We start from the raw sequence: 23,504 nt of genomic DNA, 5'->3' as shown, positions 1-23,504 counted from the left end.
AGGTTGACAAAATGTGTAACCAATTGCTTATTCATTTATAAAATTATTTCTATGTGTTCTTTCAGTCTTAACATTTATTTGAATAGGGTACACACAATGATCAAGATTAAGATCAGATCATTGTATTGTATTTGACTAATAGCCATTACAAAGAGAACAGCTTGATAGACCATACAGTAACAGAAATCAAATTAGTGAATCACCTGCACAGTCCACTGCAATAGCATTCAGTGATTGAGCAAATATGTTTGGCGGCTTTAGCAAACAAAGCTGTTTTGTGAGTAACAGAAGGGTCGCAATCTGACAACAACCAGCAGATTTTCACATAGGAACTTTCCCCCTGTAAGGATGCCAAAACCTGCCCCAGGAATCTCTGCCTGGGGTTTTTATATAGGTGACAATACAGTAAATAGTGTGAGATATCTCTACCTCTCCCATACCACAGATACAGAACCGTATGTTTCTGGGAACATGTCTATATCTGCAATCCAAGAATGCTGTGGGCACGGTTTGAAAGCGTAGTTCTGTAAATGAGGTTCTCAAAGAGGCAAAACGCAGGGTTTGTAGGTATTGAGCTCTTCTATGATCCGTTTTAAACTGGCCGTACCATTGAGAAAAGTTTGAAGCGTTGATTAGATTTAAATCCTGACTGTTATCTATTCCATATATGCAGTCTCTCAATTTGTTTTTGGCTCCCGATGCAGTAAAAATATCTGGTTGAAGGTTTTTGGAAGTTAGCAACTCTTGGCATGATTTTTAGCCAAGCCACCCTTCTTCATTGGTTCCCTCGAGCAAAGCTTGGGGAGGCGGTCTTCTGGCATATCCAGGACCCCCATGTAATACACAACGGCTGCCTTCTGAGCCCTGGCTTCTACAGATACTACACCTGTCTATGCTCTGAGGAAGGGAGCTGAATTTAAACAAATGCCTACTTTCCTCTACTACCCTGAACAATATTCAGATGTCTTTCTTTTCTATATCCCACAGCATACTCTCAAATGAAATATACATTCTGGTACTGGAAGCATCTAATTTTGATTTTCTTAAGTGACTTTGAGTTCTTGAAGTTCCATATTTATTTCTATCATTTATATAAAAGTATCTTCTTTCCACGCCAGTTTTTTTCCAATTACATGTAATACTCTGCACTGAAGAAATCAACATTCCATATCAGAGGACTCAAATTCTGTACCCACATCCAAATTGGCATCTATCTATTTTGTATCTAGATTATATTATTTTGTTTCTCTGACAACCCTTTCCCAAACCATTCCATTACACTTACAAGGTGCTGGATGCCGTTAACTCTTTTGATGCCAGGAAATAGGTGAGGACAGGTTATGATACATTTTGCTATAGTTTCCAGTAATAGCCTATTAACTGCACTTACAAATGCTACCATGCATGGTGGACCTGTAAAAAAAGCAAAAACTTTCTGGATACAAATTCATTCTGTAATCCAAAAAATCCTAAAAATTAATATCCAATTGAAACTGGAATACTTTCTTTTGGGGTTTATGGATAAGCAGATGAAAAAGAACCATGGGACTATATTCTTATATATGACAACAGCTGCAAGATTTCTATATGCACAGAGATGGATGGGCAAAATAGTGCCCAAAACAGAGGAATGGCTATTGAAGATGTTTGAGCTACCGAAGATGGTGAAACTCATGGCAATAATGAGAGAAAAATTGACTTTAAGATTTATAACTGAATGGGAACCTTTTGTAAACTTTATGAAGGGACAAGAAAAAGATGACTTTTTCTGTGGATCTGTGGATTCAAGCAATAATGTAGAAAATGTTAAGAGAGAAATTAGAGATTTGGATTTGACAGTGATAGAGTAAGAAAAAATAACAACATTGTCACATACTTTTGCTGGAAGAACATTTTATTTGTGTGTGTGTGTGTGTTTGCTTTGTTTGGTTTTTGTGTGTGTGTGTGTCTGCCTATACGTATTATATTTTGCTCTGTAGTGTCTTTTATTTATTGGTGTTTGGAAACAATAAAAAAAGATTAATTCAAAAATAAAATGCTGCAATGGCTGATATAATTAGCACCTTCTTCTATTCTTATATAGAACAGCTCAGGGTGTGGTGCAGACATCGTAAGAGTTGCTTCCTCAAACTGCTATTTCTGGAGCACAACCCTATAATTAGTCCTAAGATTAACAGAAGAAGTCAGGACTAACTACAACTGAGCCACTAAAAACAGTAAGAATGAAGTTACATTCGATATAGACAGTAGAACAAGGCAGTAGAAATAGCCACATAATAATTAGATTTTTACAACAGATTATACCAAAGGAAAAACAGCAATTAGAAGAGGTCTTTAATGTAAAGAATGTCAGAAATGCATATAGGGAACTTCTTACAAGTAAAGTCAAAGAATCAGGAGAAAAACAAAGCCAAAACACCACCATTGCTGAATATTATTATATTATATTACCCAAAAAGTAAAAGGCAATTCACCAGATGATGAAGTAGCATATGTTCTCATGTGAATTTAAGGCAACTTTTGAACCAATACAAAGGCTGCAATTAAACAACTTAGCAGCAGGACAAGACTGAAGTTAGTTCCTAGTTCCTTATTGAGAACAAAGCTACATGTGCAGCCTGAATATGGAACTGAAGTTGTTATGTCCCTGACCCCAAAATAAACCTTGGGCCACCCCAGCTAAAATGCATCAAAAGACAGTGTCTTAAGAGATGGCCCTGGTACTGTGTCCCGCCCAAGGCTTTGGGCATACACAAGTCACTGTCAAGCATGCTGCCCATGTGCCAATATATGCATGAATTCATAAAGAACCAAGGGTGTGCACTGAAAAAAAAATCTATCCTAGGCAGTCTTGAAGGCAACAGTCTTCCAGTTCTGTGGGTGTACAATTTGGAGTGGCCCATAGCTTATTTTTGGTGCACCTTCCCAGTTCCTTAAGCTTTATACTAATGTTGGGTTGTACCCAGAGTTTGAATTCCAACAGCAAGAGCGTCTCCAAGTGGAGTTCCATTCAGAATGTTCCCATGTGCAGAAGGAGAGGGAGGGAATTTTCCTCAATTCTACTACTGTTCTAGAGCAAGCCCAACACAGTAATCACAATAAAAACATAGTGAGACAATAAAAACAGAAACAGCAGGAAATGTTCTAAAAAACATCAAACATCAGCATAAAATAAAATTTACAACAGGCAACTGCAGCTACAACCCAGTTCAATAACGCATAATCAGGGGAAGGCCAGGGTAAAAGTAGTTATGTTTTCGTTGCCTTCTTAAAAGCCCACACTACTGGGCCTGGTGGCCCTTTGATGGCAACTGATTCCAGAAGTATGGAGCCACTGTATGTGGAAAATGAAACCATGAAATGGAAAGGCACAACAAATTGTGGTTTTCAGCGGGAAACCTTATTCAGGGCCAGAATCCTAATCTTGAAGATGCATTACTTTTATGATCAACAGGAAAATAGTGAAGACAACTCATTTACCTAAATACATAAATTGGGGAAAGCAAAATAATAATATTTTTTTTTAAGGGCTAGCTTGCAGCAATGCACTCCTGCCTCCTTTTCCTCACTTGTATTTGCTTTGCCTAAAGCTTTGATTCCTACTTTGAATTTGGTGCCTTTTATGCCCTTTGCCTGGACTCTGCCCTCTGTTTATACTTCATCTTATCTTCCTGAGCCCACCACCACCTAGTTCAACTACCCCCAAGCCTCACTATTTGTAGTGAATCCTCAAGCACTTTCCTCACTCATTCAACAAAGATGGTAAAACTCTATGGGCAGGATGCTTCTCAACTTCAATATTCCATGCAGCCCATTGTTTGCAGGATATAAATATTTTAATAATAGTTGCAATGCTGTTGCTCTTTGATACCAGGATTAAGTTATTTAAATATATGGTAAAATTAAGGCTCCATTTTGAAGAGAAAATGATAATGCCTCCTTGAGAGAGGGAGTGGTGCTGGCCTCTTTAAAAGAGGCGGTAATTAGACCACTCCTGAAGAAGCCTAACCTGGACCCGGAGGATGTTAACAACTACAGGCCGGTGGCTAATATCCCCTTCCTGGGCAAGGTGCTTGAGCGGGTGGTTGCAGGACAACTCCAGGCACTCTTGAATGAAACGGATTATCTAGATCCATTTCAATCGGGTTTCAGGCCTGGTTTGGGAACGGAAACTGCCTTGGTCGCCCTGTGGGATGACCTCTGCCAGGAGAGAGACAGGGGGAGTGCGACCCTGTTGGTTCTCCTGGACCTCTCAGCGGCCTTCGATACCATCGACCATGGTATCCTTCTGGATAGGTTGTCTGAGCTGGGAGTTGGAGGTACTGCGTTGCAGTGGTTCCGCTCCTACTTGGATGGCCGATTCCAGAAGGTGGTGCTGGGGGATTATTGCTCTGTGCCGTGGCTCCTAAGCCGTGGGGTTCCACAGGGCTCTATCTTATCCCCTATGCTGTTTAACATATACATGAAGCCGCTGAGGGAGGTTATCCGGAGATGTGGACTGAGGTGTCATCAATATGTGGATGATACCCAGCTCTACCTTTCCTTTTCATCAAACCCAGGTGAGGCAGTGACTGTTCTGAACCAGTGCCTGGGCACGGTAATGGACTGGATGAGGGCTAACAAACTGAGGCTCAATCCAGACAAGACAGAGGTACTGTTAGCGGGTGGTTTATCTGTCTGGCAAGGTGATGTTTGCCCTGTCCTCTCCCTAAAGGATCGGGTCCATAGTTTGGGGGTGCTCTTGGACCCAGAACTGTCACCTGAGGCACAGGTGAATTCAGTGGCAAAGAGCACCTTTTATCAGCTTAGGTTGATATACCAACTACGCCCTTATCTGGACAGAGATAGCCTAGCTACAGTTATCCATGCTCTGATAACCTCTCGTTTGTATTACTGCAATGCGTTATACGTGGGGCTGCCTTTGAAAACAGTCCAGAAGCTTCAGCTGGTACAAAACAGAGCAGCCCATTTACTAACAGGAACTGGCTGGTGAGATCACATTACTCCAGTCCTTTTACAACTTCATTGGCTGCCAGTCCAGGTCTGGGCCCGATTCAAAGTGCTGGTATTGACATTTAAAGTCCTAAACGGTTTGGGGCCAAGTTATTTGAAGGAATGCCTCCTCCCATATGTACCTGCCCGGACCTTAAGATCATCTACAGGGACCCTTCTCCGTGAGCCCCTGCCAAAGGAAGTGAGGCAGGTGACTACTAGGAGGAGGGCTTTCTCCGCTGTGGCACCCCAGTTGTGGAATGAGCTCCCCAGAGAGGTCTGCCTGGCACCTACACTGTACTCTTTTTGTCGCCAACTGAAGACCTTTTTTTCTCTCAGTATTTTAACACTTAATTTTAACTTAAATTTAAATTTTACTGTTCTAACTATATTTTAATCTTATATCAATTTTGCTGTGTGGTTTTATCCTGGTTGTGCTTTTTATACTGTATTTTGTATTTGTGCTTTTAACCTCTTGGTTGTTTTATTATGGTTTTAATTTTTGTGAACCGCCCAGAGAGCTTCGGCTATCAGGTGGTATAAAAATGTAATAAATAAATAAATAAATAAATAAGAGTTGCCTTTCCAGGAAAGTAGTAGTTTAAGACTGCATAGACAAACCAGACCTAAACTATTTTTTTTATTTCTCCCCTTAACCAGATCCAAATTATTATTTGAAAGCTTTGGAAACCTCCATAGAATTGAACTATTCAAAGTAAGAGTTCAACTAAAAGTCTGGCGCTGTGGTGCATTCACTAGCTTAGTGCTATGACTTCAGTATCTTCTAAAGCTAGGAAGCAGGATTAAGGCCTGCTACTTTAGCACTGTAATTGACAACAGCAGGCTGAAGATGAACAGAATAAAGGGTGGGAGAAGACGACCCTAATTTTCCCGTGCCATAGTGCTCAGCCACTCTGTAGCCATTTATCATTCCATTATAATCTCTCACATAAAGGAAATTTTAGGTTTATAGCACATCCCATCTTGAAGTCTTGGGATCCATACACACAGTAGGTTAGCTCAGCAAGTTCTCTCATAAACAGGTGGGGTTAAGTAATATTTTAATGGCTGGAAACAAATAATTCATTCATCTGAAATATCAATATGCATTGAACCAAAGATATAAAAGAATGAAAGAGGTCACTTACCACTTTGAGTTCTGGAACAGATCGACTTAGTGTCCATTCCTGGCTATTTACAAAGGCATCTGTAAAATTGAACATTTTTTTTTAATGTAGTATACCATTACTAAATTATTGTTATAGGTGAACTACTAATATACAAAAAATATTATCTGTAAGTTGAAGCAAGGTTCGACTTATGTTGTTATAATGGGGATTTCCCACCTTGTCCTCCCCACTTCACACCCCTATGCCTGCCAAAATATGTTTTCAATACAATTTTACAATGGCTGAATATGTAACAAAAAAAGTATACATAAAACACAATCAAAGTCTCAGATACTCAAGAAGACCTGAAGAGAACTTCACAAAGCAAGAGAATGCTCCTAACGTTGCTTCCCCTGCGCTGGACAAAATGGGACTGAAAGGGAACAGCGGGGGAAAAAAACCCTTTGAGGTGTGTTTCCCATACAGTAGCAATGGGGCAGGTTCTCACCAAAATTTCTTCTGCTTTAAAATATTCCGAGCAAGGGCCTACACAAGCACAGAACCTCATGTGTGAAAGTCACAGAGACCGTAAAAAAGAATGTCAACGCACCGAGAAGAACACACTTTTAAAGTTTTCTAATATACATCAAATATGGTAATGTATATCAAATACTAATCATAAATTTAGGGCACTGGAAAATTTTCCAGTTCAAACTTTTCCAGCAATCCCATATCACTACTCCCTTTGCCCACTGATGAGCCCTATGGTTAGCACAGGGTTGGTGATGGAACCCTTCATACTATACTATGGAAGCTGAGGGTTGGAGGGCATTCTTGGTGACCATTCCCTAAACACAGAGCAACCCCTTACTCCAGCAAATCTAGAGAGCATCTTCTGTAAGGTAGCTCAAGACCTGCAGATATTTAAATGCCATAGTTGCAAAGACAATTATTTGTGAAGAATTTTCAAATATTCTATATTTTACATTTTCAAAGCTATGCTACAGTTTTTAAATGTTATCTGTCCTGGGCCATCTGGTAAAGGAAGCTAAAAAGTCTAAATAAAGTTTGCATCAACATGCCAACAGAACATTTTTGTGCCAGCACTAAAATTACTGTGTATACCATCTGGTACAGTTGCATTACTGCAAACATTAATCTATCCCCTATTTAATTCAGAATGTGACCTTAATACTAGTTCAGTTCTTAATCATCTGGCTATTTCAGTACATCTGGCATTTTCTTTGCTGTTGACATGGAACCTTCCTAATATTTTTGTTAAACTCATTTAACATACATTTAGTCAATACATTACAACACTGGAATGGGGTTTTAAGTAGAAGGCTCTCTGATATTAAGTATACTTTTAAACTCAGTAGCATTCCAGTGATAGTATATATGACTCCCATTCCAAAATACAGTATGATTGCTAGGTTTGGCATACCAGTCAACTGACTGGTATAATATTGTCAGATGTACCAAGAAAGCTATTATCCAGGTGGCAGCTTACTTTTTTATTTCATTAGAACATCATTTGTTAGCAAGGCAAGATAGAGGGCAACTTGCTCCCTAGCTTTTCAACTGTCAGGGGAAGAGGAAAGCTTCTTCTATTGTCTACCTGCTATAACTTCAGGCATCTCCAAGCAGCCATTAGTGGCAAAGCTCATGACTGAGTTGGTAGAGTGCCACACTAAAACCAGGGTAGGGACGTGAAGCTCATTAAGTGCTGTTGGATTAGAGTCTTGGCTACCTCAGAGGGCTACTGCGAGGATGAAATGGTGGAATATGTATGCTGCCCTGAGTTTCTTGAGGGAAGGACAGAATAAAAAGAAAAGAAATAATTCTTTACAATTATTATATACGTTATTTCTTTTCTTTTTATTCTGTCCTTCCCTCAAGAAACTCAGGGCAGCTGCACTATTATTGTGTCACAATAACTGCTAAGGGGGCAATCCTCAGCTCTGAGGCTTATGGCTATCGAATGCAGTGCAGCAGGAGTGGCGGAGGCAATTGTCACTTCTGTGCTCCTAAGGGAGGGGCGAGAAGGAGGCTGGAGAGACTTCAGGATTCCTCATGTGGGGGCCTCCTCAGTCCCCTCTCCTCCCAGCCCACAGGAATTCCCCCTTTACCCCCCCTCCAAGGTTTGCAACCTCAGAGAGGCAGCCAGTGCGGTTCACCCCGCACCATCTGTGAGGGGAGGGGTGGCAAGCTCAGACTCCTGGGTCCAAGGCTGGAGTGCTGTCTGTGACCTTGGATCCAGGAATCTAAACTATCGTATTCCCCCCAACCCCAGCTTTCTCTGGGGGCCATAGGATTGCTCTCTAATTTGGTTTTCGAAATAGCACAAGTAGCAAACATGTTCATGACTATTGTCTTAGTTTTTTCCTTAAATACTTGACCATTATTTGACAATATTTTATCAGTCCATTGATGAACCCTAGCTTCTCGTTTCTTTCCCCTCTTTATGTCCTTCATCTAGGTTTGCCCCTACCATGCCCCATCATTTAATCTGCATTCCCCCCTCAAGTCATTTCCTCTAAGCAAGTAGAATCATAGAATCATAGAATAGCAGAGTTGGAAGGGCCTACAAGGCCCTCGAGTCCAACCCCCTGCTCAATGCAGGAATCCACCCTAAAGCATCCCTGACAGATGGTTGTCCAGCTGCCTCTTGAAGGCCTCTAGTGTGGGAGAGCCCACAACCTCCCTAGGTACTGCCCTGCACATGTCTACACAATGTTCACAACAATCACAGATGCAGCCTTGCCACTCCACCATAACAGAATGTCTTGAGACCTGTGAGTAGGCAGGAGAACCCACAGAAAAACAAACTTGAACCACAAGCCGTCCCACGGACTCTTCTACTCCTTCCCCAGCATGCCACAAATCCCCACGGCTCACACCAACTTCTTTCATGTATCTATTTTTATTAAAGGAATTTCTATGCCACTCTTCAGAGCAAAGACCTTCCCATGGCAGCTTACAAAAACTGGTTGAAACATAAAACTATAAAATACACAAAAACAACCCACTTCCAAAAATTTAAACTATAATCACAAAATGACTGGTACACTTCTAGTCCTGAAGCAATACTACGTCATCATCACATGCCTATGTCCTGAATTTAAACAAACACCTCAAAAATGTAATATACAATTAAGCAGTTAACTTGCTAATCTTAGCTGCCTCCTCATATTCCTTCCCCTGCATTTAACTTTGCTGTGTTTAGCAATAACGTCCATCTATAACTTCCACCCATCAATAGACCACTGTTTGTGCAAAACCTGGTGCAATTGGAGCAGACAGTTTCTAAAAATGTTGGATGCAATTCCATCCACATTTACGTGAGAGGAAATCTCAATTAACTCAATAGGACTTCTGGGTAAACGTGCACAGAACTCTACTATTAGCAATTTACCTGAATTTAAGTTTGTCAATCTAAAATCTTTTTTTGTCAAAACATTTTTGTTCCAGCAGGCCTTTGGGAATATTCTGGACCTCTGTTAATGCACTGGATTTTGTATTGTCATCTGCCTTTTAATTTTTTTTAGGACTGAGAGGAGGGGGGGGGGGAACCGGTAAGGCTCACTCCATGCTGGAGGAAGTTGGGGCATAGACTCCATTACGATAGGAGATTTGGAGCGTCGAGATGGTCTCGGTTTCTCCACTGCCTCCAACGCCTTATCCCAGAGTATCACCCGAAGGCGGTCTGAGCGGTTCTTTCTCGTTTGCCTCGAGAACTTAAACAAACACACAAGATTCCACAATGTGTGTTTCCCCCAAGCAGAGCAAACAAAGTGAGTGTACGTCGGTTTGCGTGATCTTCAGCCCGCAAACGGGGCACTTCTTGAAGAGGCCTTGATGTGCCATAAGCCACAAGGCTAAGTAACAACAAACAAATCCTTTTTTTCCCTTTTTTCTTAATAACTAAATAGAAAAGGTTAGAAAAACTGGAGAGAAAAGACAAGAAGGAAAATAGAAAGCTTCCTTTAAACATGTATGTAAATATCTACTACAAGACTGAGTACTGAACCAGGAGGTATCGGTATTCTAAATACTAACAAAGTTAAAGGATTTGATTGGCTAAGCAGAATTGCCTAATTACCTCTGAGCAGAGTGGCACATATGTATAATTAGCATTCAAGATTATCACTGAAATCCACTCACTCCCCATGAACCAAAATGCAAAGAAGGCAGTTGGCTACAGCATTGGGTGTGGTAGGAAGAATCAAGAAGTTATTTTAGCTCTCTGTATGACTACACATCTTCAATCTACGGTGTATTCAATTATTTGTCTACACAAAGTAACAGAATATATTGCTGCATTTTGTACTTAAAAGGTTTATACACACTTAATTTATAAAGTATATTCTACACTACACTGGTCCCCAACATGGTGTTCAAGGGCTATATATAATTTAAAAAAAGAAAAATATTTATTTTCTATTTTTTTAAAATATACATACATGGATTTGTATGGAATGCATAGAACTTTCTAGCAATTATACATGGGCTGCAACAAAAGTGGACCAAATATCCAAATAAGTATCCAAATAAGAAGGTGATGTCTACATGCCACCTGTTCAAATACTGAAAGTGAAGCAGGTAAGAAATTTAAAAGAGCACATGCATCAGTGAATATTAAAGACTGTTCCAGTACAAAACTTTCTATGTAATTACCTCCTCACAAAAGGAAGCAACTACTGGACACTGCCAAAACATATGTTTAAAAAACGATTAGGTATATTGCACAGCCAGCAATTGGATGAATTAGACAATCTCTTAATAAAGAGATGTTGCGGTGTCCAATAGGCACAAAGCAAAGGTTTTCGCTGAATAAGATGTAACATAAGATCCGTAAGTGGGCACCAAAGTAGTGACCCACTGATTAGGCATTTTGTGGTGGTGCCCACAGAAGTATCTCAAATTCCCAAATACATCCACAGATTCAAAAAGGTTGGGGACCTGTGCTATACTGTACACCAGTGGTTCCCAAAGTGGGCGGTACTGCCCCCTTAGGGGCGGTGGGATTGCATAGGGGGGCGTTAAGAGGCAAGGGGGCAGCAGGGGGCGCTCGAGGTGGTCTTTTCCGAGAAGCGCCTCTCCAGAAGGTATTAAAACCCAGGGACATTTTTATGGGAGAAGGTAGTTTGGTCCCAAGCCATATAGGGGAAGAATCCACACATGTATTAATACTGTTTAAGAAGAGGTCTTTTAACGGTGAATTGAAATGTTTCAAAAGCACCAAAACGCTAATGAAGAGACATGCCCTGCTTGGTGTGCCCTGCCATGCCAGCTGCAAAACAGAGGCGTTCGCTCTCTTTTCCCTCCCTCCCTTGGCAAGCCTATGGCCGGTGCTTCAAATTTTGAATAAATATTCAATTCATTGTTACTGTTTTGAATTTTATTGTTATTATCTTCCTTAGTGGGTCGTTGAAAACCGCTATTCTGAATAATGATTTTTATAGTGTAGCGTAGGGGGCACTGGGCATGAGTTTGTGGAACCAAGAGAGTGGTGACCTGAAAAAGTTTGGGAACCACCGCTGTACACTAATAGCAAGCTCATTCTCAGAGTGCTGATTATCTGCGCTTCAGCATCATCCACACACAAGAGGGAATTTATCAGCAGACTTGGGAGAATTCCAAGGTTTGCAGAAGAATTTTAGGAAAATTCTAACTAGGGGCGGGGGGCGGAATGTGAACAGCCCAATGAGAACTAAGAATGTTCAGGGGCCACAGAACAGCCAGTGTGCGTCAGGGTGGGGAAGAGAAAGGAAAACCCGGGAGGGTCCACATTACAATATTGGTATCAACTCTGCTATACAACAGTGCCTCTGTGCCCCTGGATTACATTTATACTGTTAGTTTTACCCTACCCAGTGCCTGTTTACCCTACCCTGTGCCTGTTTGCTTTCTCTTCCCCTCCTTATTGTTTTATCATGGTTTTATTAGAATGTAAGCCTATGCGGCAGGGTCTCGCTATTTACTGTTTTACTCTGTACAGCACCATGTACATTGATGGTGCTATATAAATTAATAATAATAATAATAATAATAATAATAATAATAGGTCATTCCCCCACACACACATAAATATTCCCATCTTCCTAATTACCAGCTAAAATACCTGTCAAGCAGAGGGAACTTCCCTAGCACTTCCAGTATGACTGGATGCAGACAGCCTATCAACCAGCATATATTCCCAGTCAGTCTACACTAAGGATTTCCTTACACTTCCCAAAACATTCCCTGGGACATTTAGGAAGTTTCTGTACATTTTTTTTATGAATGTCATTGAGTGTACCCAGTTCCACTTTACTACCAACCTGCTTGGCCTTTCAGAACAAACCTTAACCCTCCTCCAACTCATTCATGTATGTGATGTTTAAGAGTCTGAAATATTTGCACTTAGAATTGCTCAAACATGGCATAACATTTGCAGAATCCAGTATTTTCCAGATGCCTAACCAGCCCCACCAATAATCGTACTGTTTAGTAGTGAGTATGGTCTCTGCCCACAAAGCGAATAAGCAGGATTCCGCACAAAATACACCACTTCGCAAAGACAAAGGGTACCAGAGGATGCCATTGACCCAGTAACCTACATAAAAAAGCCAAGAGGTTGTTGCTGTTTCTGCCGCCGCCGCCGCCGCCTCCCCTTTATAAACTACAGACCCAGCTTTGCGGCGCTAAGCTTAACAACTAGCAACGAATTAAAGACCGAAAGAGGACACGCGTTTAAGCCACGGCTTCCCGGTGCTCGTGCCTTTCCTGGCCAACGGGACCCGCCTAAGAGGGCAGCCAAGAGAGCGCACCATCAAGTTCCCAAGTCGCGCGGCCCGGCCCGGCCCGGCCCGTGGAGCAGCTCTGGCTCTCCGCCCGCAGCGCCCCCGCGGGCGTCCCGCCCCCACAGGCGCAGGCGGCCAAGCCCCCCACACCCACCCACCCACGCCCCTCTCCAAGAAGCAAGGAGGCACCTCTGCTCAGGCGCTCGGCGAGGCTCTCGCCGCTGGACGGCGCGCCCGGGCCGGCGGCGCTTGGCTGGAGGCTGCTGCCGCTGCAGGCCCGCTCCCGAGAGGCCTTCCCCAGGGGGCTGCCGAAGGGCGAACAGACGCCGCGGAAGACGCGGAGCAGCCGGCGCTCCTGGCAAGAGGCGGCGGCGCTCCCGGGGCGGCGCTCCCAGGCCGCCGGCCGCTCCGGAAGCACGTGTAGGTCGTGGCCGTGGCTCTTCGGGCCGTGGCTCCGCTCGAGCCCTGGGCCGGCGGCCGCCTCCTCAGTCCCCGCCAGCGGGCTCGGCCTCGCGGCGTCCGGCGCCCTGCCCGCTGCTGGCCGCCCCGCCCCGGCGGCAGGCAGAGACAAGCAGCCCGAGCTGCTGTGGCGCTTGGCCCGGGCCAAGGCCCGCAGCCGCAGCATCTCCCCGCCGCCGCTCCAATGCCGGAAGCTGCAGCTCCGGCGCAACGGGACCGTCGGGGGCTGCCCGCCGGGGCTAAAGGGACCGTCGGGCGCGGGGGCCGCCGCCGTCGCCTCCACAAGGCGCGCAACGGGCGAGCCTGTCGGGAGCTGCGCCGCGTCTGGCGCCCCGCAGCCCAGCACAAGGGCAGCTGGCTGCGCCGCCTCCTTCCCTCGCGGGTCTGCCGGCGGCCACCTGAAGCGAAGGCCGGCTCGCCTGCACACCTTCAGGCGGCCCAACTCCAGCTGCCCGGTGCTGAGGGCTCGGAAGCTACGGAAAGCCTGTCCGGCCGCGGCCGCCTTGCTGTCCTCCTCTTCCTCCTCCTCCTCCAAGAGCAGCCCATCCCGGGGCGAGCTGGCCAGACCGAGAGCTTCTTTCTTCACCAGGGTCACCGAGATGCGGTAGACGGTTTTGCGCTGGGGGGTGCCCCGCTCCATGGCGCCCGGGGAAGAAGGCGGGTCGCTCCTGTCCTGGAGGTACATCTCGCGCAGGCGGGCGGGGGCGCAGCGCGGGGCCCCGTCCCCAGCCAGCAGCCACGCGCGGAGCTGGGCCACTAACCCAGGCCCGATCCTTTGTCACCCCCTCCGGCTGGAGACTCCTCTCGGTCCAGCCACTTCAGTAAGCGCAGCCGCTGCCCTTGCCTCCTGCTCGGCTGCCTGTGGAGGTAACGGCGCGGCTCCATGCCTACAGCTCCTGCCTATGCAATAGTCGGGTCATGGAGCCCTTTTCTCTCGCCTGCCTGCCTGCCCCCCGCCGCCCAGAAATCAACGCCAAGGCTGTTTAAACGTAGGAAGCGAGAGAGGTTTCCTCTTGCAGATCTCTGAATGCACCGCAAACACCACAGCACCGGAGAGGAGGAGGAGGAGGAGGAGGGGGGCGGATTAGAAGAGGAAGAGCAGCAGCAGCAGCCCGCCTCGGTTTTATTGTTTACAGAGGATTCCCCGTTTGCATGTTGTGTCCTTTTTGCTGAGTAAATCCGATTACATCTCTCCTGCCTGATGCACTAAATGAACCTCCCGGCCAGTATTATCCTTGCAATCAACTGTCGCCAAAACGGAAGATGCTTAAAAAATATTTTTAAAAATCTAAAAAAAAAATGCCCGTCGCCACCAATAGCTGAAGCTCTGGGCGTAATCCGACTCCCAGACAAACGCGTTCTTCGGCTGCAATCAGCATACTAGAGGCTCCCAGCATCTGAAACAGCAGATATCCCAAAGAGCTCCATCTCAAGAAACGGGAAAGCAGGAAATTCCGGAGTGGATGACCGCACTCTGCGGAATGAGTTAGCTTCACTCAACACAGAGCATAGAATACACACGGGACTGAGGTTTTAGTTTGCATTGCCTTACAAATCCAATTACTGTAAGGACAGGGTTTTTTCCCACTGGATAGCAACTTAACAATTAAGTCAGAAAAACACAAGTCCTCTGAAATTGAAAAGCTAGCTCTTTGCTTGTAAAGGTGTGCTATTATCTTATATGAGAATATGGTAGTGTAAATCTTATTACTTGAGATCTGCCAAACCAATTTTGTTCATTCTGGCCCTCTGAAATTTGCCATATGGCCATATCCCCTTTCCCTGGCATCAACCTCTTTCCCCTGCCCACTGACCAACCATTTGGTGGTTCTGGCTCTGGAGCAATTTTCCCCCATTCTAAAAAGGTTGAAATGCCTCCCCTAAACAGTTATTGACAGTAAAGGGCTTTAAGCATTTCGTCCCTATCCCCTTTGCCTTTGGGCACACCCAGTACTGGAATGTGTCCCCCTCCCCCGAATTACTCCAAAATTCAATCCAGCCCTTGGGCTGAAAGAGGTTCAGCACCAAACCTCAAATATTGTGTCCAGTTTTGGATATCACACTTTAAGAAGGATTCAAATAAATTGGAATGAGTTCAGGGACCAGTAACAATGATCAGGGGACTAGAAACTAGGTCTTGTGACAAAAGATTGAAGAAACTTGGGATGTTTAGCCTTGACTGAGGGAATATTATAACACTTTTGTCATGCAGAAGAGGGCTGCAACTGTTTTCTATCATCCAAGACTATAGGACACGAAATAACAAGCTTGAGTTACAGGAAGGCAGGTTTCAGCTGAACATCAGGGAAAAAAACCTCTTAATGGTCAGAACAGTCAGTCAATGGGACAAACTTCCTAGGGAGTTGATGGGCTCTCCATCAATGAAGGTATGGACAACCATCTGTTAGGGATGCTTTAAACTGGATTCCTGCACTGAGTAGTGAGTTAGACTCGATGACCTAAATGGCCCCTTCCAAGTCTACGATTCTACACCAATATGCTTTTTTTTAAAAAAAAAGTGGCTCTAACATCACAGCCTACAAGGTAATGGGATGAACAGGTTAATTGTGGCGTTTGAGAAACACAGCTGTCTCACTTAATGAGATTTCAAAATGTGTTGAGGCTCCAAATATTAATCAACAAAAACTAGATTTGTGAACACAACAGAACTCCTGTCATTTCCATGCTTGACAACCTTAACAGTATATTCCCAATTTGATCCATACAATTGCATATTTAAGCTGGAAATTTCAGGTTTATTGCAGCTATATGGTTATTTGTAAATTACACTTTTAGCCTACATACTGTAATGGCTAAGAATTTAGGGCAATGTGATTCTCCCCCCCCCCCCCCGGTGCTCCATTCCAGAGTTTCCAGTCTGTAGAACCATGAAAATAGGCTTCTTACTACAGAAGAATCCATTTTCATCAGCTTTTGGTTATTCAATCAGTAGCAGCAGCAGCAACACTTTCAAGTACAAATGCATAGTTCAAAGATTTCAGTCTCTTCAGAGGCATGATTCTTTTCTCCCACATACACACCCCTGGAGTTACATATTTCTACATCCTGTTCATAAGCCTGATTCTCCCTGCAGAAATGACATGCACATTCCAACAGAAGATTCAAGCTCTTCTTCAGAGGGTGTTTAATTTCACCTCTTGGAACATGATAACCAGTTGTCTATTTGGATAGACACCTCCTTCCCATCAACCTGCTTCTTGTGCACTTGCTAAGATCCCTCACCTCAAACATCTTAGTAGGTATTTATATTCAGATATCATTCCTCCTACAAAAAAGGAAGAGTAAGAAAATAGGTAAACTTAACCTCCTTAGTCCCAATTCTTTCTAAGCAACAAAGAGGACAATCCTATGAAGACAGTTGGCAGCAACCGAACTCGGACAGTCAGCAGCCTCTAATCTTCGCCTCTATTCTCCAGCCACCTTGCATTTCTGTTGGACAGGCAATTTCGCCCATCTAACAGCAGTGCTTTGGAGAGGGAGGGAAGGAGGCTGGGGCTAGGAAATGTTGTATTGCCAATGCCCCAGTCTCCTCCCTTTTCAAGTGTGGAGACACAACCAAAATCATGCTTGCTAAGAGGGGGAGTGGGTGGAAAGCATAGTTCTGGACTCTGAAGTTGGAGTCCTGTTTCCAGCTTCAGAACCCAGGAACCAAACAATCCTATGTCCCCCCAGATGCTGTCTGGAGGACATAGGATTGCTCCCTAAATTAAAAACCAGTCCAATGTTTAGAACCATTGCAAAGTGTCAGAAGACAGACATCTCATATGCCTCAATTGTTTTATGGCAGTAGTTTATTGCTGGTGGTGCATCATCATCATATTTCTGAACCACCTCTCCATTCTGATCGAGGCGGGGAACAACAGTAAATATAAAATACAACTTAATTAAAACATAATATACGTTGTTAAAACATCCTAAAATCATTTTTAAAACATCCTAAAATTACACTGAATAGGCCTGCCGGAAGAGATCAGTCTTAATAGCTTTCTTAAATGCTGATAGACTGTCAAGCTGACGAGTCTCCTTTGGCAGGCCATTCCACAGTCTGGGAGCAGCAGAAGAGAAGGTCCTCTGGGTAACAGTTGTCAATCTAGTTTTTGCTGACTGAAGGAAATTCTTCCCAGAGAACTTGAGTGTGCGGGGCGGATTGTATGGGATAAGGCGATCCCACAGGTAGCCTGGGCCCAAACCATGTAGGGCTTTAAAGGTGATAACCAACACTTTATACTTCGCCCGGAAACTAATTGGCATCTAGTGAAGAGATTTTAATCACCAATGTTAATTCCTGAACAACACATGTGGGGCACTTCAATATGTTTTAGCAAGAGCTGGAACTACTATGCACTGAGGTGTTCAGGCTAAGGTTAAAAGCACTACAGTAACTGGTTAGGGCTGTGTATAGTTCTGCACAAGCTTGGAGAAAACACAGAATATAGTTCCAGACTCAGATTCATTAGGCAAGTATATCGATTTTTATAAAAAGAAAAGTACCCTTAATGGTTGTAATCTCACTGCTTCCTCCTCTGTAAGTGCCTGTGTTAGTAGTAGCCTTTCTTAAATTAAGTTGTGCCATTTGGTTATATATATGAAATATATATAACACTTGCATTTTTCTAGTGCACACAAGCCTTTTGTGATAACAACCTAAAAGCTTAATAACAGCCATTTAAATTCCATGATAACGCCAAGTAACTACATCCTTTTTTCCCCTCATTCAGAAAAAAAATATTAATTAGGTATCTAGGGATATTTCTTCTATGTTACATTGTCAAGGTAGCTTCACATTATTTTGAGATGTACTATTTACTTACCCTGTTTCTGAGGACAAGGCAATTAGAAGAGGGGGCCTCTGACTGCAAATAGTCTTTGCTCCAGGGTAACAGCAATAAATATTTTTTTATCTCACATCACAAGATTTACATTAAACCATCTATCTGTGCTTGCCAGAATGCTATAACTAACCCAATTAGAAATGCCTCCATTTTGTCTGTGAGGGCAAAAAGAAAAAGAAAGAAGAGGGGAAAGGGGGTAGGATTGGACAAACCATTATCTTAGTCCTTATTTTTGCACTTTCTTGCTGTGTTCTCACAGCTTTTCTAAAACCTTAATTCTTACCATCACCCCCCAAATTTCATGTAAAAATGTAGAAAAAAACAAAAAAACCAGTTTAGATAGTTAAGAGTACAAGCATCCACACTTGATATATAGGCAATAATGGAACATGACCTGGAAATTTACGGCACAGAAAGGTGATTTATTGAGTCTGGCAAAAAAAAATTCTGGGCCTTCTCAGTGATGCATATAAAAACGAAGATGCTCTGGAAAGGCCCCATCCTTTCAACACACCAAATTAATGAGAACTATCTTTTTTATGTTCTGCCTAACCCTAGATATTTTGTATCAGGCTATTAACATTATTTATTCCACCTGGCTGCAGAAGGAGAAGTGAGACAGTAAGGCTTACCCCATCAACCTGGCTAAGACCAACTGCCCTCTTGTCCTGAAAAACAGTCTTCATCAGCAACTATTCTAGCTTGCTCTATCTGGGGTGGATTGATTTAAATCAAGGGAATTTAAATCACTGATTTAAACCAAGTTTCCCACTGAAACCTTTTCATCTCTCCTGAGCAATGTTAATTTACAGCCAGAGTAGTCTTTCATTCTTACAAGCAGGCTTTGCATCTCTTTGTCTCACTGTATATATTTAACCACTCCATTTTTATCTACAGAGGGGATGCCTTTAAAACACTCCCACGTAAAATACTCCTCTTGTTATGACCAGCATCCATGACAATCCAATGAATTAATGGCCCTTACTCCTAGGCAAGTGCTTATAAGATCGCAGCCTAGGAATACAGGCAGATGCACACTGAACACTTCTGTCTTTTCCTTTCCACCATTTTTTCTGCTTCACTCCATCTTGGCCTAGCCTCCCAAAAAAGTAGGAAACAAAAATGAAATGCCTATAACTGACAGGTCAAAGGAAGATGTGACAGCTACTGGGCAGATTACAATAGTTTATTTCCATCAAGTGAAAATAAAACACCTGTGTTTGGGTGTTTTATTAAACCTCCTTTAATTCAATGGCTGGGTTCACACATAACACATGGTGACCCCATTCAGATGACACGCTAAGCCATGCTGCTTAACCACAAAATGGTTAACAGAATGCTTAACCATGGTTAACAGTATCGTCTGACACACGTTTTCCCTAACCATCTGTCCCGTTAACTACATTGTGCTAAAAGTGTTGTCTGATACGTGTCTGTCGTTAAGGGGCTGTGGTTTAGGGGTTAAGGTATAGAGCTTCCAGTACAGAGTTGCCTAACTAGGTGGGACCGCTCTAGTAAGCGGGCTCTATGGCTGCTCCGGACTGCTGATTGATACGCTCGCTGCGGCTGCCATTTTGTGTTTCGCATTAGTTTTTTGGAGTGATTTTTGCTCTTCTTAGCAGAGCATGCTTACAGTAGAGCTTTTTAAATCCCCATACGATTTAAATTTAAATTTCCCCATACAAAGCATCCATTTCTCCTACCTCATTGAAGCACCATTACATCCCTCAGAACCTGATTACTGTGGCAGTGCTGCCTGATGACATAGCTAGCACGGCCGTCCCGGAAGGCTTCCGCCTCCCCTGTGATGACTGTAGAGGTATAGCAGGCATGGTGATGCAGAAAGCAAAGGAAACACTCACTAAATGGGGCAATGCATGTATGTAATTGCTTATTTCACTGGTGCCTGCTCTAAAATGACAGCTGTAGTTGCCAGAGCTCATAGCGCTGGGGCTGCTGGGGTACAGGGTGGACCAGCTGGAGGAATCAGGTGCTCCACTAACCACTTTGTGGTTAGCAGGTGGTTAAGGAAAACTTAACCACAAAAGGGTTAAAAGTGTTGTCTGCAAGCATTCCGCATGTGGTTAGCGTTAACCACAGCTGAACATAGTTAAGCTAACCACAAAGCCCAGAGTGTCCTCTGAACCAGGCCGGTTGCTGAATTCTCAGTTCTGATGATCTGTGAACCTAGCCATGCTAACAAACCAGGATTTGTTAACAGACAACCTAGAGACCTGGTTCGCACTAGAATAGGGTGACCATATGAAAAGGAGGACAGGGCTCCTGTATCTATAACAGTTGCATAGAAACTGGAATTTCATCAGGTGTCATTTGTATATATGGAGAACCTGGTGAAATTTCCTCTTCATCACAACAGTTAAAGGTGCAGGAGCCCTGCCCTCTTTTAAATCTGGTCACTCTAGTATAGCTCCTGCACCTTTAACTGTTGCGATGAAGAGGAAATTTCCCCAGGTTCCCCATTTATACAAATGACACTTGATGAAATTTCCTTTTCAATACAACTATTAAAGATACAGGAGCCCTGTCCTCCTTTTCATATGGTCACCCTACACTAGAAAACAACCATGGTTAACAAACCATAGGTTGCTTGTGAGCGTGCAGGGAGAAAGTGTGCTATTCCCACCCATCTAATCCTAAACAACCCAGGAATGCCTGAACATGTGTTTGAGCACTGAAAGTTGTTTAGGGGTTAAACAACCCATAGTGTGTTGTTGCATAAACTCTGGGCTGTTTAAACATGCTTTTGATCTCTATCCCTAAATCAGATATAGGTAACCCGTTGCATGCAGGCCACTGTCAAATTTTATGCAACCTATGGCTCCCTTGCATAGAAATCAGCTCGAAAAGGGAACATGGCTTCAGCCTATTTTCCCCATTGCTCACCTTCTCTCTTCTCCCCGCAAACCCAATAAAAATCACCCACCAGAAAACTTAGTTAATTGTAGTGAATTTATAAAGCAGTGCTTTCTCAATCCTCCCAGAGTGCAGGACACGGAATAATGGACTCAAGTTAAAGGAAGCCAGATTCCAGCTGGCCATCAGGAAAAACTTCCTGACTGTTAGAGCAGTACGACAATGAAATCAGTCACCTAGGGAGGTTGTGGGCTCTCCCACACTAGAGTCATTCAAAAGGCAGCTGGACAACCATCTGTCAGGGATGCTTTAGGGTGGATTCCTGCATTGAGCAGGGGGTTGGACTCGATGGCCTTGTAGGCCCCTTCCAACTCTGCTATTCTATGATTTTCATAGATTCATTAGTAACAATGAGTTGATGCCAATTACAAATACAATATAAGGCAAGCTTGGCTGTGTCAAAGTTGCAATTAATGCTTTTCAAGTGATTGTTCGTACATATGATATTATATGTATATGTGAAACAGAACTAATAAGTAGTGACAGCAAAACTGAAGATGCGTGAACAACCTCAGTTCCATAGAGTTGAACTCTATGGAAATGGAGGAGTGGTAGTCACCACAGTATGCAAAAAAAATTGAGCCCTCCAAAACCCACTTTACTGAGAAGGGCAGGGGCTGGGCAAACATCAGGATTGCAGGCGGGGGGGGGGGGGAGAATAGCAGGAAACTGAATAATGAGGAAAGGGGGGGGGGCTGGGCTGCAGTTAATCTTTATCCAAATTTCTACCAACTCTTCCTCATGGCTCAGAACTTTTTCCACTGCTTAGCTGTATGAATGGGGAGGTGAAGAGAATGTGTGAATCCACTCACTCATACATCCTTCCCCATACATTGTTTGTGTGTTTGTGTGTGCGTGTGTGTGTGAATGAATGAATGTTGCAGGCAGGGAGAAGAGAGAGCGTGCATGTTTGTTGCAGGGCGGCGGGGGTGGGTGGGTAGGGATTTCTCTATCTGCAGCCCTGTCCCATTTTTCCTTACTGTTCAGCTGTTCCCTGCCAACGTGTGTTGGGGAGGAGGGATTTTCACCCTAAGTTGAATAACAGCATAGAGGAAATTTCAACATGAGTGTGGGGAGGAAGGAGGGTCTCCCGAAGATCTCCTGCACTACTCAGTTGAGCACCAGAAAAAGGCTGTGGCCCGTTGGCCCGTTGGCCATTGCATCTTTTGTCCTGCGGTGCAGCTGCGGAACCAGAGATAGTTCCATGCTCCTTGGAGAGTTGCATCTTGCCTGGAGAACTTACAAAAACCACTCAAGATATGCACATTTTCCAAGGCCTGTTGGAATATATATAATAACATGAGAAATGTGCACAATTTCCTCTTCATGGACAGATGTGCACATTCTTCATATGCTTAAATATTCACAATAGTGTCAGCATGTACCACAACCCACTGTGGCCTAAATAAGCCACAGTAGGCTGAGGTGATTGCACAAACCTAGCATAATAAATGTGAATAGCCAGGTGTAAGGCATATTCAACTTACAGTGTGTCTATATTATATGCAACACACACACACACACACACACACACACACACTAACACCATATACAATTGCCACATCATGGGCATATTAAGCAAGGCATTAGAAACTCTTAATAATTACTAAAGGAGCAATCCTAGGTCCCCTAGACAGTGTGTGTGGAGGGGACATAGGATAGTTCAGTTCCATGGCTCTGAGCTCACAGACAGGGTTCCAAGCTGGGAGCCAGGATACTTCACTCTCCCCTCCCCCATGTAGCTGGAGTGGAGAGAAACACAACCTTTCCACGCTTGCAAAATGGAGCACAGAGATGAGGAAAGGGAGGCATTCTAGAGGGGGGGGGAGAAGAGGAGATAGGGCAGCAACTATATGAAAAACCCTAAGGCCACCTCAGCCTCCTTCCCGCTCCCTCCCCAAGTCTACCTTAAATGCACAGCAGGAGGCACAAGGCACAGGATACTCGTAACCCTCCAAGTTCGCAGGGTTACAAGTCCCCGACGGATTCTGCCCTAAACTGTATGAATGGGAAAATAAGTTATATGAATACCCTATAATATCCAAATTATATACAAGTACAAGAAAGGAGGCAGATTTATAATTCTGTTCAAAGCCGGATTACATATTTTATTGGAAAAACAAACTACAAGGTTAAATATAAATTATGGTTTCAATATATTGTGTGTATTTTAAATTATTGAACATTTGTTTTGTATTAATAGAAATCAAAATAAAATTTAAAGAGAAGTTAAAAGAGGATTGACAAGCACCATTGGGACCCTCTTTGCATACTACAATTGTGGAAACAACCCACCACCACCACCATTCTAAAGTCCTCAGAGTTGAACGCAATGCTACGTGGAGGGCTTGACAGATGGCGGAGTGGAATCT

General features: G+C 43.6%; 1 protein-coding gene across 4 annotated transcripts in view; it reads right to left on the bottom strand.

Moving 5' to 3' along the window:
- Positions 1-23,504, bottom strand: part of AGAP1 (ArfGAP with GTPase domain, ankyrin repeat and PH domain 1) — a 452,256-nt gene that overhangs the window by 392,632 nt on the left and 36,120 nt on the right. For all 4 annotated transcript variants that reach the window (XM_063116055.1, XM_063116056.1, XM_063116057.1 and 1 more), the window contains exon 2: positions 6,141-6,199. In XM_063116055.1, the coding sequence (XP_062972125.1) occupies positions 6,141-6,199 (59 nt within the window). The remainder of the gene's footprint in view (positions 1-6,140; positions 6,200-23,504) is intronic.

Source organism: Elgaria multicarinata, chromosome 2 (genome assembly GCF_023053635.1).
Source record: "Elgaria multicarinata webbii isolate HBS135686 ecotype San Diego chromosome 2, rElgMul1.1.pri, whole genome shotgun sequence".
NCBI lineage: Eukaryota > Metazoa > Chordata > Lepidosauria > Squamata > Anguidae > Elgaria > Elgaria multicarinata.
Note: the sequence above shows the minus strand (reverse complement) of the source record. Positions and strands in the feature narration are given on the sequence as shown.